Here is a 19,700-nt window from a genome sequence, read left to right as displayed (position 1 = left end):
CTTTCCTAAAATAAGTTATTTTTTTACTTTAGGGTTTAGGCAAAAGGGAAACGGCTGATTTGCAGCAAGAGCAGGTGGTTCTAGGTTAGAGCCAGTGGGATGGGGGCAGACTGGGTGAGTCAGGAGACCTGGGTGAGAAGGGCATTAGAGCGACAGGGACAGGCCCATCTGCCGGGAGGAAACCAAAATGCAGACAGGGCCCGACAGGAACCACTCCAAGCCCAGAGGATGAGAGAGACCAACTAGCTGAGAGAGACAGCCCCCTCCCTCCTCCCGGACGCCCCAGAGCCGCCCACTGGGCTCACCTGCGGGCCAGGTATCCTCGCCAGTACCTCTGCAGGGTCAGCGTGGCCTGCTTCAGCCTGTGGTACTTCACCCTCTGCAGCCAGCCCCGGACGGTCTTCTGGATCATGATGGTGGCCGCACGGAACTTGTCAGCCCGCAGCTTCTCCAGGTACGCCACCTGGCCCGCCCGGAAGAAGATCTTGGTGCGGCCAAACTGGAACTTGTCGGGATCCTTTATGAGGCACGGAGGGAAGCCGGTTGGTCATCGGTGAGCAGCGAGATAACATGTCCCACACCACCCAGTTCTTCCAACACAGAATCTAGAACAAGTGCCCAGACTTCACGTGCCCCCTCCTCTGCACACATGCACGAACTCCCAGCATTTGTTTAGCAGACGCTGAGACCCTACTGTGGGACAGGCACTGGGCCAGGTGTCCAGGACACAGCAGTGACAAGATGCCTGCCCTCAAGGAACCCACATCATGGGGAGGGCACACCAATAAGCAACAAAGATACTCTATGCTTTCAGATAATGGTGAGGATTCTGAAAAAACTCAAACTGGGGGATGGGGGCAGGAAAAGATGTTTCAGGAGGATGACCCAGGAAGGCCACTCTGTGGAGCTGATATTGAGCAAGGATCTGAACGAACCGAAGGAGGCAGGCATGGGCAAGGAGGAAGGTGGAGCACTGCAGAAGAGCAAAGCAGATGCAAATGTCCTGTGGTAGCAACAGGCCGGGTGTGTTTGAGGATCAGGAAAGCCAGGAGGAACCAATCGCCTTGTAGGCCACAGTACAAAATTGGGATGGGAGCCACAGGGGGTTTCAGCAAGGGAACGACCTGACCTGGCTCAACGTTTTTGAAGGATTATCCTCAAATGGCCACAGCATTGTATGTGTAGTTACAGGGTACAAATGACCCCCAAACAGAGCAACATTACAGATTGTTTTAGACGTGCAATTACTGTCTGAATTACATTGATTGGGTTAAGATTAAGATCAGGTGCCCTTCCCTGCGCTCACCCAGTGGATGAGGGAGGAGGACCCAGCAGGGTGCCTGAGAGCAGGCCCAGGACAGACACTGGGAGAACTGACCCACAGTTAACCGAGCGCTCTTTGTAAACAAACTGCCATCTCGTTTTGCTCACTGGCATGAAGACCGTAATGAGAAAAGAAGAAACAAAGCCAAGGTCTCCGGAACACACACAAATACGTTTCATGTTGGCAAATGGTTCCAAAATAACGCTGAATCGCCACCCTTCGTGGGGTAAGCCCCACACGGTTAATAGGAATCAGGTTCCACGCACAAGGCTTTGCCCCTCATAAAAGAGGTCCCTTTCCCAAATAGCTCTGCTTTGGAAGTTCTATAGTCACAACTGTCAGGTGTGACTTCAGGTTATTTCAATTAAACATACAGTCCATGGTCTTACTTAAGGCAAGTATCTGGGGAGGGCCTGCGGCTACTGCTGCACCGGGTGAGACCTAAGCAGCTCGGCTCCCTTCCCCTCCCAGGCAGGGGGCCCCGGTGCACCAGCACAGGCAGGCCCGAGCTGCGGGCCAGGAGCGGCCTCACCATGAACCCCAGCGAACTACATGAATAACTCCATTTTCTATGTGTGCTGCGATGTGAAAAAGACTAGAAAGTACACTAGGTAGGTGAAGGGGCTTTCCTTTTCCAGTCTCAGATGCAGGAAAATAGATTCACATCTCAGAGACAGTTTCAGTACGAAGGATCAGGACTAAGAAGTTCGGTCAACAACCCCGATCCCCGATTCTCAGGGTCTTTGGGTCAAGCCCCGCCCCGAGCTTGGGCCGTCCCGCTCACCTTGATGAGGTTCTCCAGGACAGACTTGCAGATGGCCTTTTTGTCCGTGTTGGCCAGCTCTTTCTTCTTAATCAGCACCCGATACCGGTTGAAAAAGTCATGGTAGGCCCACCTGGAGGGAAAGCAAAGCTATGTCAGGTGACACATCCTGCCTCCCAGCCACACGGGGGCCATGGGTGACCTCAGACAGTGCCCCGATACTGTGGCACAAAGTTGTTCTCAGAGCAGCAAAGAACAGTCCCAGAGGTTCCGTCCTCCCAGATGCCCTCCAAGAACGTGGGTGTGTGGCTGATTCCTGGAGCTGGGGCCGAAGGACTGCACAGGGGGGGTTTCTGCCCAAGCGTGGGGAGCCCACTCCTCTGCAGCTGAAGCAGGCGCCCTCCCTGGAGTGCAGCTTTGCTTTTAATGTCGGTTTTTCTTCCTGTAGAACTAATAGCGCTCATTGTAAACATTTTTAAATGCAGAAAAATATACATTAGCAAATAACAAACAACCATACCCTTAACCCCTAGAGGACACTGTTCATATTTTAACACAGATTTTTTTCTCCCCAAAGTAGATTTTGCTTATGGTTTTTTTTCCTGATGCTTGGAGCAATGCAGGCCCACTGCAATTCACATAAATGAAGAGCACTTATAATCCCACCACCTCTATGTGCGAGTGCTGGTTTGGTATGTTTTGGAGGGTAACCTTCAAGAGGGCCTTAAGTTTACCCCTTGGCCTCTGAGAGGACACCCACTGAAACAAATGCAGTCTCTTCAATGAGCAAATTCGCTGTTTCCTAGCCAGGGTCTGCCCCCTGCCCCCCGTCTCATTAAAGCTGCCTCATTTCATAGGACCGTGATTTTTATCTCAGATTCTAGATGTTCACAACCTCGTGTAGTCACATGCGATTCAGCAGAATGTCTGCTCTACAGAGACTTTGAATTTTCAATCCCAATCCCTCTGAAGGTCAGTCCAGCCCAACTGACTTTTCCTGTGTCCTTGGCTGAGGTGCACAACCAGTCCCAGCTCTCACCGTCAGGAGGGGCTACCTGGCCCTGCCTTCAGGTCCACGCGCTGTCTGTGCCGCTCGTTTGTTAGTCATTTACGCGCTGTGTCGAGCCTGTGTCTCCTGCTTCCCATTCCCAGTGGCCGTGCTGAGGGACGTCCAACCACTCAGATAAACCCATTCATTCTAAAGTTGTACCTTCTCCGGGAGCACATTTCCCTCTCAAGGGAGTCCATTAGAAAGTCTATCCAAAGAGACATGTGCTGAGGAGTGTCAGGGACCACTGGCGGGCAGGGGGCACACGGCCTGGGAGACAGGTGCAGAGCTCCTGGAGCTCACAACGTTGTGGTCTCCTGGTCTCCGGGTCCTGAGAGCCCTTCCCCACCCACCTCCCCGGGGCGAGAAGGAACACAGACACCAAGCTCCTTGCCGTCCCCCTCCCTTCCTTACACTCCTTCGTGAACACTTTTCTTGGTCTGGTGAAGACTTCAGACATAGTTACGGGTCTCAGAGAAGAGGTGACTGTAAGAGTCAATAAAATGACGTTTTTCTCTATGTAAACCAGTGGATTAGTGGTTGCTCCTCACCTTTTTAAAAATAAGTTTTGAGACATAAATCATGTACTGTAAAATTTACCCCTTTAGAGTGTACAATTCAATAGTTTTCAGTATATTCACAAAGTTGTGCGACCATCTGCTACACTGAATTCTAGAACTTTTTCATCACCCCAAGAGGAAACCCCGTCCCCACTCTCCCTCCTCAGCCCCCGGCAGCCACTTTGTTTCTCTGCCCCCTCCCCTTTTAACTGGCCCTGTCACAGGTGTCGTGGCCCAGGGGAGCGAGAACCTGTGCCCTGCTCCACAGGCCCACCGTCCACGTGGAGTCCCACTAGAAGGGGGGCAGAAGTCTCTCAGAGCCCCCAGAGCCTGTTTTATGGCCCGCCCTTCCCTCGCTGAACACAAACTGTTTCCTGCCCCCTCCCCCAGCTGTGGAGGGGCCGTAAACCAAATCCACCAAATAGCTGGCCATCTCTAACAGGAGGCTTCAAAAATGGAAGCATTTAAGGTTATTTGCCCAGATAAATGTTGCTCTAATTATTTCAATCACGTTCAGTAAGTGTCAAGGAAACTCCTCAGCCCTGACTGGTACCTGAACGACTTAACACAGGAAGCCGGGGAGCAGAGTGCCACAGCTGGCGAGCTGCAGAGCAGGTGTGCATTCAGTGTTTCATACATGCGAACGCTACTCAGTTTTCCCAGGATCTTTCTGTCCCAGCCCCAAGTTTTAAATACGGACCATTTTCTCTACCGAAGCTTCCACGTAGGGTAAAGCAGGTTTGGGTAAGAACCAGGCAGAATAATGCACATGACAAAGAGCTTCTTAAAGCCCAAGTCCCCTTCTTCCCTGCACCCACCATCAGTATTTGACTCTCCCATCTGCTGACCTGCCGGTCAGGTGTGGGCTCCCCTTCTAAAGCTGCTCAGCACTTTCCGTGCGACTTTCTGTACGCACTTCCCACGTTCTGCGTTGTGGTTATTTGTGTACTAATTTTATTTCTCTGAGTTTGCAATTTCACTGGGGAAATAATTAAAGCAGCATTTAGCTAGGCTAAAAGCCTTAAATGCTTCTAATTTCAAAATCTTTTACTGCTGACAGATCCGTATCTCAAGGAAATTATAAGAGCAGGGAGATGCAGTAGCAAAGACATCAAGGCCAGTACAGGACGAGCCCAGAGAACCGAAGGACAGAAGCCCGGCTCTGACATCAGCCAGCAGCGTGACCAGGGCTGGCCCCAGCCTGCGTGCCACCCTCCCCTACCTGGAGGGTGCAGAGAACGTCACCCGCTTCACAGAAGTGCTCACAAGGCTCTAGAAGCCAGCGAGTTCCTGATGGGGGGTGTCTGGAAAGCCACAAAGCTTCTAAAGATCTAAGCTCTCTCCTGCTCAAGCCACTACTTCTCCTTTTCCTACAAAGGTGTTCTTCACACACGCCCGAGCCAAGGAGAGGGTACACAGTGAGGCTGAGGGGAGAGGACAACTCCGGGTTCCCACGTGAAGGCAAATTGTCTGCTATTCAGAAGCACTGCTGCCACTTCAGGGACATGAGGGCGGGCTCAGGTGGGGACCAAAAGGGACCCAAGGGGCACTCTGGGGTCTGGCATAAGGCCTGTAAAGGCAGCGTTTGCCAAAGGACCCAGAACTGAATATGGATTCCCTTTTCCGTGGGCCTCTTAGAGATAAAAACCCTGCAGGAAAAGCCCCCTCACCTATAAGAGGAAAATCTTCAAAGTGCAGCTAAAAAGAACATACGATTCTTTTTCCAAAAATAGAACGTAATGGGATTTTGATTTGGCGGGGACATTTGGATGTGGGCTCGTTGTGATCACATAGAAGTTGGGACAGTCACTCATCAAGGGCACAGGGCCATCCAGGATCTCCCATTCACAGTGTTTTAGCTACTCCCGAGTCTCCTGAGGGACACAGAGCTTCCGCCCTGGTGTTATAGCTGAGTTCACACACGGGTCAGTTAACGGGGTAACCAAATACAAAATAATGAGGTTGGGCCTGTACTTCACATCTTATTCATAAACTAATTCAAAATGGATCAAAGACCTAAAACTATAAAACACTAAGAAAACACAGGTATAAATCTTCATAACCTTGGATGAGGCAGGCAATGGTTTCTTAGCTGTGATGTAAGCAAAGAAAAAAATAAATTAGGCTTTCTCAAAATTAAAAGCTATTGTGCTTCAAAGAACACCAGCAAGAAAGCAAAAAGATAGCTCACAGGATCAAAGAAAATATGTGTAAGTCGTATGTCTGATAAGTTCTCATATTCTGAATACACAGAGAACTGCTATAACAATAAAAAGTAACCCTTGGCAGGGCACAGTGGTTTATGCCTGTAGTCCTAGCAATTTGGGAGGCCAAGGCAGGAGGACTGCTGTAGACCAGGAGTTCGAGTCCAGACTGGGTAACATAGAGAGACATCGTCTCCATAAAAAATTTTAAAATCAACCAGGTATGCAGTAGTGTGCACCTATAATCCCAGCTACGCAGGAGGATTGCTTGAGCCCAGGAGTTCAAGGCTGCAATGAACTATGATCATGCCACTGCACTGCAGCTGGGCAACATAGCAAAGACCCCATCTTTACAAAAGATAGGAAAAATTAGCTGGGCATGGTGGTGCACACCTGTAGTCCTAGCTACCTGGAAGGCTGAAGTGAGAGCATTGCTTGAGTCCAGGTGTTTGAGGTTGCAGTGAGCTATAATGGCACCACTGCACTCAAGCCTGGGTGACAAGAGGGAGACCATGTCTCCAAATACAAAGACAAAACAGAACAACAACAACAACAAAAAAAATAAAATAAAAAATGGGCAAAGGAGATCAATAGATAAATCTCCAAAGACAACATACAAATGGCCAAGCACATGAGAAGATGCTCAATATCATCAACCATCAGGAAAATTCAAGTCAAAACCACAATGAGATACCTTGTCACGCATACCAGAATAGCTATAACCTAAAACAGACAAAAACAAGCATTGGTGAGAATGTGTAGAAATAGGAACCCTCACACACTGCTGGGAGAATGTAAAATGGTGCAGCCACTGTGGAAACAGTATGGAAGTTCCTCAAAAGGGGAAGAGTTATCGTTAAGAGCCAGAAATTGCAAATATACATCCACACAAAGACATCTACACAAACGTTCCTAGCAGCATCAGTCTTACTTGCCAAAAAGAACAACCCAAATGTCCATCAACTGATGAACGGATCAAATAAATGTGGTTTATCCATACAATAAAGCATTCCTTGGCAATATAATGGAATAAATACTGATGCATGCTGCACAGGGGTAAACCTTGAAGATAGTACTAAGAAGAGCCAGACACAAAAGGCCACGTATTATAGGATTCCATTTATGTGCAAAATCCAGCATAGGCAGACCTATAGAAATAGAAAGTAGGTTAGCGCTTGCCAAGGGCTGGGAGGAGGGGAAAGGAGAAGTGACTATTAATGGGTACAGAGTTTCCTTATGGGGCGATAAAAACATTCTGAAATTAGATAGTGGTGATGGCGGTATGACTCTGAGTACCGTGAAATCACTGAATTGCATACTTTGAAAGGGTGAGTTTTATAGATGAATCATCTCTCAAATTTTAAAAATGTGATGGAAAAATAAGGTTTGTGGGTGGCTTTCATAAAGTAACATATAAACATAGGATTTGTTGTCATTATTTCAGCACTGACTCATGGAGGGTTCCTCATGCAAAGCTTGCAGGACGCACACTCTGCCACCCACACCCTCAGACATGCTCCGTATTTGCTTCCTCTTTACCCTCCACCTGTGTCCTGGGTCTCCGGGGGGAATGTGGGCTCAGCCTCAGTGATGGCCCTGGATTTGAGGCTTGCTAAGCTTTGCTGCAAAGGAAGGGAAACATAATTCCTCCCCATTGGCTCTGGGCTGGAGAGAGAGACAGAGTGAGGACAGAGGGAAACCCAGTCTACCCTAACTCTGCCTGGGTATCATCAAGCAGCCTGTGATTTACCCAGGGGCCAATACATGGCTTCAGGGTGATGGTTTTCAGGCAGGATTTGAGTTTAAAAATCACCTGGGTAAATCTTTCCAAAATACAGATGGTTCAGGGCTCAGTCTCAGTTTTGACTTAATAGGTCTGAAGGTGAGGTCTTGGCTTCTGAGACTGTTGGACATGTCCTCATGACCAAGATGTGCAGCCCTGTGTGAGAGCCACCAGGTCAGACTCCAGAGAAATGAGGACAGATCTCTGGCAAAAGAGCTAGAACCAAAGGCTTTTAAGGTCCCAATATAAAGAATCACATCACTCAAAAATAAGTTCTACATTATTCTCTCTCTGTGGGATATTTAATAGCAAGGGAGATCACTGTGTGTCTGTTTTAGGTTCAATCATGGTTAAATAGGTAGGTGAAGCAGGCAATTCCTAAGGCTTCCATCATTCTTCAATCTTATGCCATTTATTCCACAAGGGGTTGCGGGGATAGAAGTTGAGGAAGGAGTGGGAATCTTTCCAGAAAGCACCAGCTTTTACGAAGTGAAGGTGAAGTGGCGTGAAGGTGAACTTAACTTTATGCAGAGTTTTGTTTTGTTTGTACAAACACTGCACATTCAAGTAATCCCCCCCCCCCCATCCTTTTTGGGGAAGCAGCATTTGCTTCGCGATTCCTCCAGGACACAAAGCTACTCCGAACTCCCGGAGAGGGAGACAGATGACTACACACGCACGAGACCCCAGAGCCGGGTGGACGAGCTTCTGTCCTGGACAGTGCATTCATCACAGCGCTTTATGTATGTTACAATGAACATATTTCTCAGCCACTGCACAGCATTTCAAATTGAATGATACATTTTCATTTTAAATCAGACTCACCTCCCATAATTCTTAGGGAGGATAAAAATAGGTCTCCTGAAGCCTGGCGGGGTGCGGGGGTGGGGAGGAGTGCCGGGCGGGCGGCGAGCCAAACAACCAGCCTGCGATTTTGCATTCCTCCCCTAAGCTGGGGGGACTTCGGTGCACTGGGCATGAAGTGACTTTGCAACGAGGGTAAGCATTCTCCTTCCAGGGCGTCAGTAGGCTTATGCAGAAACTCTGCCTGGAAAGTCCTTTGTGTGGGCACTTGGGGAACTGCCCTGCACTATTCCTCACGGGGCTTGTTGATCTTGGAGTATGCATTCTCTTACACAGGTGAAATGTAGGAAGATGGCATAAATTGTAATTCTGTTACTCAAGGAAGTCCACTGACGTTTCCTTTGGAAGCACTGAGCAAGGTTGTATAGTCACTTGACAAGCCAGTACAATTGGAATCGCTGCTGTGTTGCATTTTCATCAGCCACGGAGGTGAATTTTTGTAGACAACCCCCAATCTGCCCAGGTCCCACTGGTCCCATAAAGTTCTCCCAAAGTCAGGTCAACAAATTAACAGCTCAACTCTACGCTCCGAGGCTAGCACACATTACACTTGTGTGTTTCCTTCAATAGCTAACACCTTGCTGGGCACACAGCACATAAAATCTCACCTGCTTTATTCCCAGATACAACAGACACACACCCATCTCCTGGATGGGCAGTTAGGTGGATTATTCTAATCAGTGAAGTCAATCCAAATGATTACTGTGGTTGAGCAGGTACAGGAGATGGAGCAATCGTGCTGGGTCAAAAGATGACATGTGTGGTGTCTTCATCCTACATCCCTGCCCCCACCACTCATCCTCCAAATAAATGCCACCCTGGGTGCTGGGGCTTGGCGGTGGTGAGAACATGAAAGCGGGGTGGGATCTCAATGAAGTAGTGTAGACGATTCAACTCCACCTCCATACTGTACCAACAGAAGTGCCACAAAACCATGGTGGCCTTTTTCCAAAAGCTAATAGTCCAAATGGCAGCTTTGGGAGGGGAATCCTCTCTCTGACCCTTCAGTGAAATCTGCTAAGGCAGCAATGCAAGGAGGACACAGAAGGCAGCGTTCTGGACCTAAGCCCACACGAGTAAATCATGGCATTAGGAAATATCGCCTGTGATACCAGAAATATAGTCTTTCCTCCCCTCCCTACACTTTCCACAATACCTGTAATTACAAAAACAAAAGATACAGATGCACTGTACCTGCTAGGTTTACCTGCTAGGAAGAAGTCTGACTCAATTAGGACGGCAGGAAAAGAGCCATCAGCCGCCTCCTAAGAGGCCAGTGAGCTGTGGGCATCTCGACTCTGCTGGTAACTCTGAACTGCAGCCAGGTGGAACGAACAGCAGGAGAACCCACTCTCCATGTGGGTCTAAAGACTTGGAGGGAACGCGTTCTCTCAGCTGCCAAGACAGAGGTTGCCCAGCAGAGGCAAAAAGCCTATCTGGCCTCCCAGCATGCTACGGGCAGAAACCAAGCCGGCTCCGAGCTGGCAGAGAAACCCTCTCTAGGCCCTCGTGGCTTCCATCCCTGGACATCGTGCTGCTCCCTGGCTGGCAGCAACCTCCAGTGGGCTCCCCACGGATCCGGTGATCCTCCTCACCCTTCATGGCCCAGCTCACGTCTCACCTCCTCCGGGAAGTCATGGCTCCTCTCACACTGGCACTACAACCTGGCCTCTGGTTGTGTGTTGTTCCATCTCAAGCTCGTATCCCTTCCCCTAGGCTGTGAGCTCCTGCTGGGCAGGGGCCGGACCTGTGTCTTTAATTCTCCCCCAGCAGCCAGCACAGGGCTGGACGCCCAGCGCAGGATGAGGGGACTCTGGGGAGAGGACGATACCGTGAAGGCAGGAAACCGCCCTCACTCTGCACAGCTCCTGTGAGCCCCCAGAAGTAAAACCCTCTTCTCTAGTCTCCCCTGCCCCCCCCCCCCGAACAGATCATTTTGCACTGAGACAGCAAGATCAGCAGGAACGCAGGTGACACACACTGTCACTCTGATTTCACACAGTGAGGCTGCGAGCAAGCTCAGCCAGGGAATCAGAGGTGGCAGAGACGTGTACGGACCTCACTCCACCTGAGCCTGGTCCACAGGAAACCACCTCAGAGCCACGGACTTCTGGCCCTTCCCTGACATCCTCCAAGGAGACATCATTGAAGTGACAATCCTTCAGTCATCTGTCCTGCTATTAAACAATTCATTCTATTAGTTACTGGTGAACTAGGTGGCTCCTTACATACTGATATGGACCCCCAAGGTTCCACCTGCCTTAGAGTATCTCAGTGTCACCTGCTTCCCTTGTTTTCTCTCCCCTGGCTTGCCATGGTCTCAATGCTCATGCCTCCCACTTGACAAGCTCAGCGGTAGCACCAATTTGAAGTTATACACAAGGATGAACAACTTGGGTTTCCCTGCTCACCTCCAGGTCCCTGCACTGCACAGGTAAGCCTGCAAACACTTACAATCCTCAAGTTTCTTGCACAGAGATCCTAACGGTTTAACATGGACATTTAGCTCCAGTGTTGACAGATTTCTTTACATAACTTTTAAACTGAACTTTTCACATGCCTGGAGAATTCTGGGAATTTCAGAATGTTCTTTTGAGGGGGCCACACCTGTTGGGATTTCACAGAAAGAAAGCTAGAAATTTCTGCTATAGACACGTTCCACCCAGATAGTTACACCCCTAGGAGGCAGCTTCTTGCTCATATTTGGATGAGCAATAAGTATTTTATTAAATGCTGAAATGCCAGGCACTGTGCTGAGGACTTTGGACACATTACCTCATTCCTCACAACCACCTAGCGAGTACAAGCATTCTACTTAAAGATCAGGACACCCAGGCTCACAGATTAATTTACATGCCCAAGGTCACCCAGCCAAAAAGTGTGGGACCCAACACCTACAATCCACACCGGACGTTCAACCACCAGGATCTTTTGGCTCTAGCCGAGGCCAGAGTTCTGCAGCGAGGAGGGGAGGCAGGGAGGAGTTCTGCACCAAGTTCTCAGGTCTGGGCCAGCCCTGGAGGATAGTCTCTCAGGATCCCGCCCCCACCTCTTCCCTCTGATAAACCTTTATCAGATAAGGCTCCTCTGATAAACTTTGCAGTGGTAACAACACAAGGACACCAGCCAAGCCGAGCTGAGTAAGCAGCACAGCAGGAGGGGAGGAAGGGTGGGTCTAGGCCTAGCGCAGGCACCCACCAGCTGGGGGCCTTGAGCAGTTCTCTTCCTCATTCTTGTGAAAGCACTGAAATCTGGTCACATCATGACGTCTTTTCTCCTACAAATTGCCCCTTTTTATTTTCTACCCCAAGTTATTTTGTTAAAAAACATTATGCCGGTCACAACCCACTGAACCGATTTCCTGACCCATTAACGGGCTGCAGTACAGAGTTGTGAGAAGCAGGGGACTAACACGATTTTGGCTGGTGAGCCCTCTCCTGGGAGCACAAGAGCCAGGAGCAGGAGCAGAGCCGGCTGCCTGTGGAATGAAGTTTGAAAATGAGTAGCTCAGTGGGTCCCTAAGGTCCTCTTGCTAGTTCCTAACAGAATGAAGGTGTGTCTGATCTGAAGCCTGGGCTTGTGGCAGGTGCTGAAACACAGTTTAGTGGGGGAGACACCTGCAGTTTGAACTCTAAACTGAGCTACCACGCCTGCGGCCTGAGCCCGATCCCCACAATCAAAAGTCTGACGCCAGATACCGCAGGGCGGCCTGGGCAAAGAACACCGAGCCTCCGGCCAAGGATAAGCTCGGCCCATCTCATTAACAGCCGGGTTGTTGGCTATCTGTGCTCAGACCCTAAGGTGAAAAAATGAGGGGGGCCCCAGGATACTCTCTGTCCTTTTTCCTAAGCAGGGAGAGAGATGGCTGAAAAGACATGAATAACAGCCTTTGACTTGGCTAAAGTGGATCATCCCGAACAATGCTGGAACCTGCTGGGTTTTGAAAAGCAGCCTGGATGTTGCAGTTTACTCACAGTTCCTGTACTTTCCTGGTCAAATGCAAATTCCTAATTCCGTCAGCAACTTCCTTCCCAGGCTTAGCTTTTGGGAATTGTTTACGGTGAAGTTGTTTATGGGTAATTAACTACTGCGTAGGAGGTTTCTCCATTGCAGTGGGAAACTGCCAGGTGGAAAGACCACAGGAGGGGAGGCCTGTACCACCACCAGGCCCTCATCCCCCCTTCTGGCTTCTTCCACCTCCTGACATGCCAGGGACTTCTCAGAACAGAAGGTCCCCGTGGAACACACCACAGGCTCTGGGCTGCTACATTGATCAGCTCAACTCCAACTAATGGCGGAAGATGTTTGGCCTATGTGACACCAGTACCCAGTGCGATTTCACAAGAGCTGGGGGCTGCCACCACCCCTCACCCCTACACTTCAGGCAAGTGTCCAGAGGGGACCACAGCCTTGGCACGGCCTCAGCAAGCTCCAGAGTGGCCCAGTGGCTACCCACAATGCAGACCAGAGCATGACAGTTTTTTAATTTAAAGAAACTACATTTTCCATGATAGACTTAATTCCACATTAAAAGTTAACGGGGTCCAAGGATGACTGGACAGGCCAAATGTGATACATACACACAGTGGAGTGTTACTCAGTCTTAACAAGGAAGGAAATCCTGACACCAGCCACAACATGGATAAACCCTGAGGACGTTATGCTAACCGAAACAAGCCAGTCACAAAAGGACAAATACTGTATGATTCCATCTACATGAGTCCTAGAATTATTAAATTCACAGAGAAAGTAGAGCGGCGGCTGCCAGGGGCTGGGGAAGGGGGATTCGGGAGTTGCTGTCAACAGGGACAGTGTCAGGTTTGCAAGATGAGGAGAGGTGGTGATGGCTGCACAAAAATACAAATGTACTTAATACCCCTAAAGCATACACTTGAAAATGGTTGCGATGGTATTATGTATATTTTACCACCATAAAAAAATGGGGGTGGAAGTTAAAGGGGACAGGTGGTTACTGTTGATTCCCATATTTTTTAGGCCAAAGTCAAATCCTTATTTCCATCAACATCCTGCTTGGGGGCCTCAGTGTTTGGGAACGTATCTGGAGGACGTGTTGCGGCTCCCGGGGAACCAGGCTCTGGCTGCTCCACCCAGGGGGGCGCGGCGGGTGGGCACGTTACCTGGACGGGTAGCCAGCTGCGCTGATGCGAATGGTCTCCAGCACCCCGCAGGCTCTGAGCTGCTGCACCGCTCTCTTCGGGTCAAAGCTGCCAAACGACAAAACAAGCGGTGAGTGGCCACGCGTGCAAAGCACACATGGAGCAGGAGAAAGAACAGAACACCTCAGCCTGCAGCACCGGAAGCTGCTGCTGCCATTGAGTGAGATTGTCATGTCCCTCAGGCTCAAGGTCAGGGGCTGAGCACAGACTAGAAGACACCAACAGGCCCTGAGTCATGAACGCCAAGTGTATGCGCCTGTGCTTTGAAAAAGGGGTCCCTGTGGACTGCAGGTCTCCCGCCGAGGGACTGTGCGCCTGACCACACAGCCACATCCTCCAGGCTTCTTCCCTCTGCCCAGCACAACCACAGGGCCACGTTTAATCCACTGAGCACCGTGGAGCCAGCAGCACGCTGGGGAGCACCTGTGACCCTGAGGTCCCACGTGGGCTACAGGTCCGGCTGAGGACCCTACTTCCTCCATGACCTCCCACTGTTTGCTCATGGGAAAGTGAACCAATGACCCCTGAGAGCCCCTCCCTTTCTTAGAAGAATTGTTACTCTTCCCTAGTCACCCCCGGCTCTGTGCTGGTACCCCAATATCATGCTTTGTGACCACTGGGCATCCCAGCAATGGTCTAAGTGCTGGACAATGGCTTCCCGAGTGCAAGTCCTCTGAGCACAGAGTTGGGGTGCAGTCTTCTCTCGGGGTCCCCACACACCGGGCCTAGAGCTGGTCCCCCAGAAGGCATCTGGCAAGTACTTTCTGAACTCAGCCCTGACATTCTCCAGCTTCATGATGAGCTTGGCAAATCCACTCTCTTCCTCACACCTGCTCTGTCCTGAGATGGCAACACCGTCCTCCCCTTGGTCTGAAGCCAAGAGCAAGACTGCAGAGAAAGAACAGGGTCCGGCCTTAGCTCTGCCACTAACACAGCTAGTGTCACTGTCACTTTAGGCAAGACGATCTCTCCACACTTCATTTTCCTCATTTACTCAACGTGAGCTGAGCACATTTGCCCAACTGTATATAAACCACTGGTTTGCTATAATGAACAAGTGACATAGAGATGAATGCTTTCAGAATAAAGCTAAAAGACACTACACAAAGACGACATTATCATCTTTCCCTGTTCACATACCCCGAGGGGCAGTGTGAAGTAAGCTGGCCTTCTGTATTTAATCTTATTTTCCAAATAGCAAAGAAACCTCACGATCTGCCTTCCCGGCCTTCACTATGAGGTAACTAGGAATGGAAAACCAGCCCTTCTGCTGTTAAGTCTTGGAGGACCATGATGAGGACAACTAACACTTAACTCTGGATTGAAAAATCACCAAAGATACACAGGGTCAAAGTGCTGACACCGGTTTGTACTCTCCCCTCCCAGCAAAATGTTCAGGAAGGGCAGCACCTGGAGCTTGCTGGACGCAGAGTGAGAAATCCATGGCGCCAGAACCGGGTGCCACCTCCGCAGTCACACACCACTGAAGTGATTTCTGCGCAAGCTACAAGCTCCCTGCTCAAGCTGCACCCTGCAGTCACACTTCAGGACCCTGAGACCCCAAGACCAGCGGGCTGGCCTTCAGAAATCCTCAGCTGTCTCCCAAGCGATCCCAGATTCCCTGGACACTTCCTGTTCTCTTGCCTCTCTGCCCAGCGGCACTTCCACAGAGCCACTGACAGCCACTTCTGTGGCACTGCCAGTTATTTGACAGACGAATCCTTAGGAGTAGAGGATGTGTCTTATTGTCATTCCACCTGCCTTGGCCCCGTGCCTATAGATGTTTCTTGAACAAAGGAAGCAGAGGTAAAAGACTCACACAAGAGATGTTATCAAAACATTTAGCTCAAGACAGTGGTTCTCAAGTGGAGGCAATTCTGTTTCCCAGGAAACATTTGGCAATATCTAAAAACATTTTTAGTTGTCACAGTGGTGGGGATGCTACTAGCATCCAGTGGGCAGAGGCTAGCAAGGCCTCTGAATATCCTATAATGCACAAGACAGCCCCCCACAACAAAAAATTATCTGACCCAAATGTCAATAGTGCTAAGGTTGAGAAACTCCGATTGCAGGAAATAGGAGGGATAAGCAATGTTTTTCTAAAATCATGTCAATAATAATTTTAATCACATAAATTTTTATACTTCTCACAAACAATTCCATTATCTTCTCGGATTCTTTCTAATCACATTGAACAGATGAGGAGATGAGACAGAGAGTAGAAGATGAGCTTGTGATCAGCTAGTCGGCAGTGAACCTGGACTAGAACCCAGGCTCTGTGACTTGGTTCCATATTCTTCCTACTTTCCCCCTCTTTTTGGTCCAAAAGGCAAAGGAGGGTCCTAGTAAAATGGAACATTTAATGGACTAGAAAGTCCCTTTGAAAGCCACCAGCTTCTCCTCTCACTGGGGAGGGGAGACCCAGCAGGATATCTGGCACCCAGCAGGTGCCAGGCTCTGATGAGGGAATAGCCCAAGGTCACGGCTGGTGGGGCAGAGCTGGTGTGGAGCCCTCTTCTCCTCTCCCCTGGGCCCTGCACGCTGCTCTGCCCTTCACACGTAACCTAAGTCTCTCACATATACTGTGCTTCTAACAGCCTCTTTTCTTCAGGTGTCAGCCCTCAGAGGCCACACGGGGAAATCCCTAAGCACATGTCGAAACTTTGGAGGAATAGTCAGCATTCCGCATGGAAGGCCCATTCAATACTGTCTCCCCGGCCTTTTCCACCACAAGGCCCACCTGAGCGAAGTCAAGCTTTATTAAATGACAGAAACTGCAGAAGGAAGTTCAAATAATCAGAGAGTCAGAATTGCCAAACTAAATTATTTCACAGAAAGAAATTATACAAAAACCAAAAAGGAAATCATAGGAAAGAAGGAAAGAAGGAGCTTACAAAATTTAAAAAACACCTCCTCTGGCCAGAGGGAATAGCATGTGTGAAGGCCCAGAGCATCAGAAGCAGCATCTGCAGAGCTAAGTGAGAGACGTTTCACAGGCTTAGGGCAGTATTTCAGGAAAGAAATGAAGATCTGGAACAGGTGACAGGAGGAGGAAGAAAAAAGGGAGACCAATGTAGGAAATTTTCATGTGGACTCCATAGGATTTTGGGCAATGATCAGACACTACGGAGAGGAAGGAGGAAGGAAGGATCAAGGGTCATGTTGTCCAGTAAGTGGCCACTGCCACCTGTGGGTATTTGAAATGAATTAAAATGAGATAAAATTAAGAATTCAGCTCCTCAATCACACTAGCCACATTCAGCACTCACCAGTATGTGTTACTAGTGACCGTGCTGAACGATGCAGATTATAGAAGATTTCCATCATCACAGAAAGTTCTACTGGACAGCAATGTTCTAGCGTGACTCTCAGGCTTCTAGTCTGGGAGATCAGCTCTGGTGGGTGCACGAAATACCAGGAAATGGTTATGCCTTTTACTTTGAGAGACCAACTAAAGAGGAAGCCTTCTGGGGGGACGAGGTGAAGAGCAGGGTTTCAGACACGTTGAAGGTGAGGTGGAATGCAACGAAGCTGCAGCAGGCATGTAGCAATACCTGTCTAGGATCCGACAGAAACCAAAGATGGGCAGAGATCACTAAGAGCCATTGTTACATGGATTTGAGTGTGCTCAGCCACGTGAGCATGGATAGAATTGGAAAAAACTGTTTTAGTGTTGGGGTAGAGGCAGAAGTTGGACCAGAGTAGGCTGAGAAGGGCAAGGTGAGCAAGTATAGATAACTCTGGAAGCTCCGCGGTGGAGGGGATGTCTATCACTCAACATGTCATCTGAGCTCTACTTCTCTCAACACAAGAAAAGCCTTTCCTGACCACTCCAGCTATCTTCCCATGTCTGAATTTAACATGTGCTGTGAGATGCACTCACATCTGCATTTAGTGGTTCTCTATTTGACTCAAGTGTGCACATTCCTAACTACCACTGTAGGCTTCACAGATCAGGGAACCCCATCTTCTCACCCTCTTGAACCCCCCTGGCCAGTAGATGAATGGAACCCTGCAAACATTTATTGGCCTGTCTTTAGCACAGAAGCCATCTGGGAACGCAAGTCTGACCAGTCATCATGCAGAAGGCCACAGACTCTGGAAGGCTGGGCCCAGCCCTGTTCCACCTGAAGCTCTCGGGCGGCATGAAGAGGCTGTGCTGGACGGGCTAACACCCCACAGGCACTTACTGGAAGGGGAGCTTCTCGTCATTGGGCTTGATGCAGCGGACGTAGTGCGGTGTTGTGGCATTCAGGGTCTCCATGAGCAGATGCAGGGAGGTGCGGAACTGGGGAGGTGAAAGCCAGCGCGTGGTTACTTATTTCTAACATGTTGTGGATGTACAATAAAGTAAGAAAAACTCACATACTGGTGGGGTGGTAGTAGTTCTCACCAATTATTACCATTACTGTTATTATCACTGTCGATCCAGAAGGACGGGAAGAAGTTCAGAGCCCTAGTGTGAGATTCCAGCTCTGACACTCCCACCTTGCTGTAACCAAAAATCAAGACCTTCCCATAGCAGGGCTCCTCAAACTAAATGGGGAGAGACTGTCTTCTAACATGCCCAACTCCCAGTGTTGTGGATCAAATGAGCTGACAGGTGGGCAAACTCTGCATGAGACTTGGTCCCTGCGCATTGGAGGGCTGTTACTCCCAGACCTGAAGCCGTGGAGCCTTGACATCTGGGACCTGGGCATCCTGGGAGTGATTGTATTTATGTAAGATGACCAGATCCACAGGAATCTAAGTAGGTGGTGGTTGCCAGGGGCTTGGCAGGCATGCTTTTCAGAGACACACTGGACGTAACGCCCACAGAGACCCCACAGGAGTTCTCAGTCTCGTGATCCCCGGGGCTTATTTAAGCCTCCTCTCCTTCCTGCAGACTGAGGACCTCTGGCCTCCCCCACAGGTGTCTGTGCCCCGTGCAACGGGTCCTACCACAGGGACTAACGTGCTGACTGGGGCTCCTCTTTCCTCCATCGGTTCCCCACAGTGAACGTTTTGGAGTTTCCTTCTTCAAAGGACACGGAGACTGAACTGTGGCTGGGGCTGCTCATGCCCAGGCCACTGTGACCTCCCTCCGACCTAGCAGCCGTCCTTCACCTACACGGAGGGCAGCCCTGCACATGTGCCAAAGCTCACGGCGACTGACCTGGTGGCCGACGGTTTTCTTGTGCTCCTTGTTGGAGGTTTTCATGGGGGGTCTGGCAGAGCGAATGTTGATCTTTGATCCCTTCCCAGGTGTGGTGGTGGCAGGAATGGGGTCTTTGTCATCATGAAACAAGTCAGCCACCATTGGGAACTAGGAACAAAGGGAGAATAATGAAGATATCTTGCACCTTTATCTTTCAAAACATCAGCTTTCCAACGTATACCCAAAAGAACTGAAAACTCCTAAGAGCTACAAGGTAGAAATAACCCAAATGTCCATCAACTGATGAATGGATAATTGTGATATATCCACACAACAGAATATTCAACGATATGAAGAAACAAAGTCCTGATCTGTGCCACAACAGGGTGGACCTTGAAAACATCATGCCAAATGAAGGAAGTCAGACACAAAAGACCACACCTAGTGGGTGACACCGTTTATATGAAATGCACAGGGAACAGAAAGTAGCTCGGTGGTTACCAGGGGCTGGGAGAGGGGGAAAAGGGGAGTCACACTAATGTGTACAGCGTTTCTTTTGGGATGATAAAAATATTCAAGTTTATAGAGGTAACGGTTGTACAGCTTGGTGAACATGCTAAAATCCACTGAAACATATACTTCAAAAGGGTGAATTCTATGGTATGCAAATGATATTTCAATTTTTAAAATGGTAGGAAACACAACATTTTGATGCAGTCTGTCATGTCAAAACAAAATACTGACTGATTAAATGATTCTAATCCAAGTACTTTCTGAAATGGACTTTTGAGATATCTGGGGCACGGGTAGAAGTTACCAGTCTGCATAATTATACTGTCT

At 49.4% G+C, this 19,700-nt stretch overlaps 1 protein-coding gene across 2 annotated transcripts in view; it reads right to left on the bottom strand.

The window, feature by feature from the left end:
- MYO5B (myosin VB) overlaps positions 1-19,700 on the bottom strand; it is a 273,903-nt gene that overhangs the window by 58,036 nt on the left and 196,167 nt on the right. For both annotated transcript variants that reach the window (XM_069468426.1, XM_069468427.1), the window contains exons 15-19: positions 18,879-19,028; positions 17,914-18,011; positions 13,685-13,771; positions 2,109-2,220; positions 306-517 (exon numbers count right to left, since the gene is read on the bottom strand). In XM_069468426.1, the coding sequence (XP_069324527.1) occupies positions 306-517; positions 2,109-2,220; positions 13,685-13,771; positions 17,914-18,011; positions 18,879-19,028 (659 nt within the window). The remainder of the gene's footprint in view (positions 1-305; positions 518-2,108; positions 2,221-13,684; positions 13,772-17,913; positions 18,012-18,878; positions 19,029-19,700) is intronic.

The sequence above is a fragment of the Eulemur rufifrons genome, chromosome 5, assembly GCF_041146395.1.
Source record: "Eulemur rufifrons isolate Redbay chromosome 5, OSU_ERuf_1, whole genome shotgun sequence".
NCBI lineage: Eukaryota > Metazoa > Chordata > Mammalia > Primates > Lemuridae > Eulemur > Eulemur rufifrons.
The sequence above is the reverse complement of the archived record's forward strand: the minus strand, read 5'-3'. Positions and strand labels throughout refer to the sequence as shown.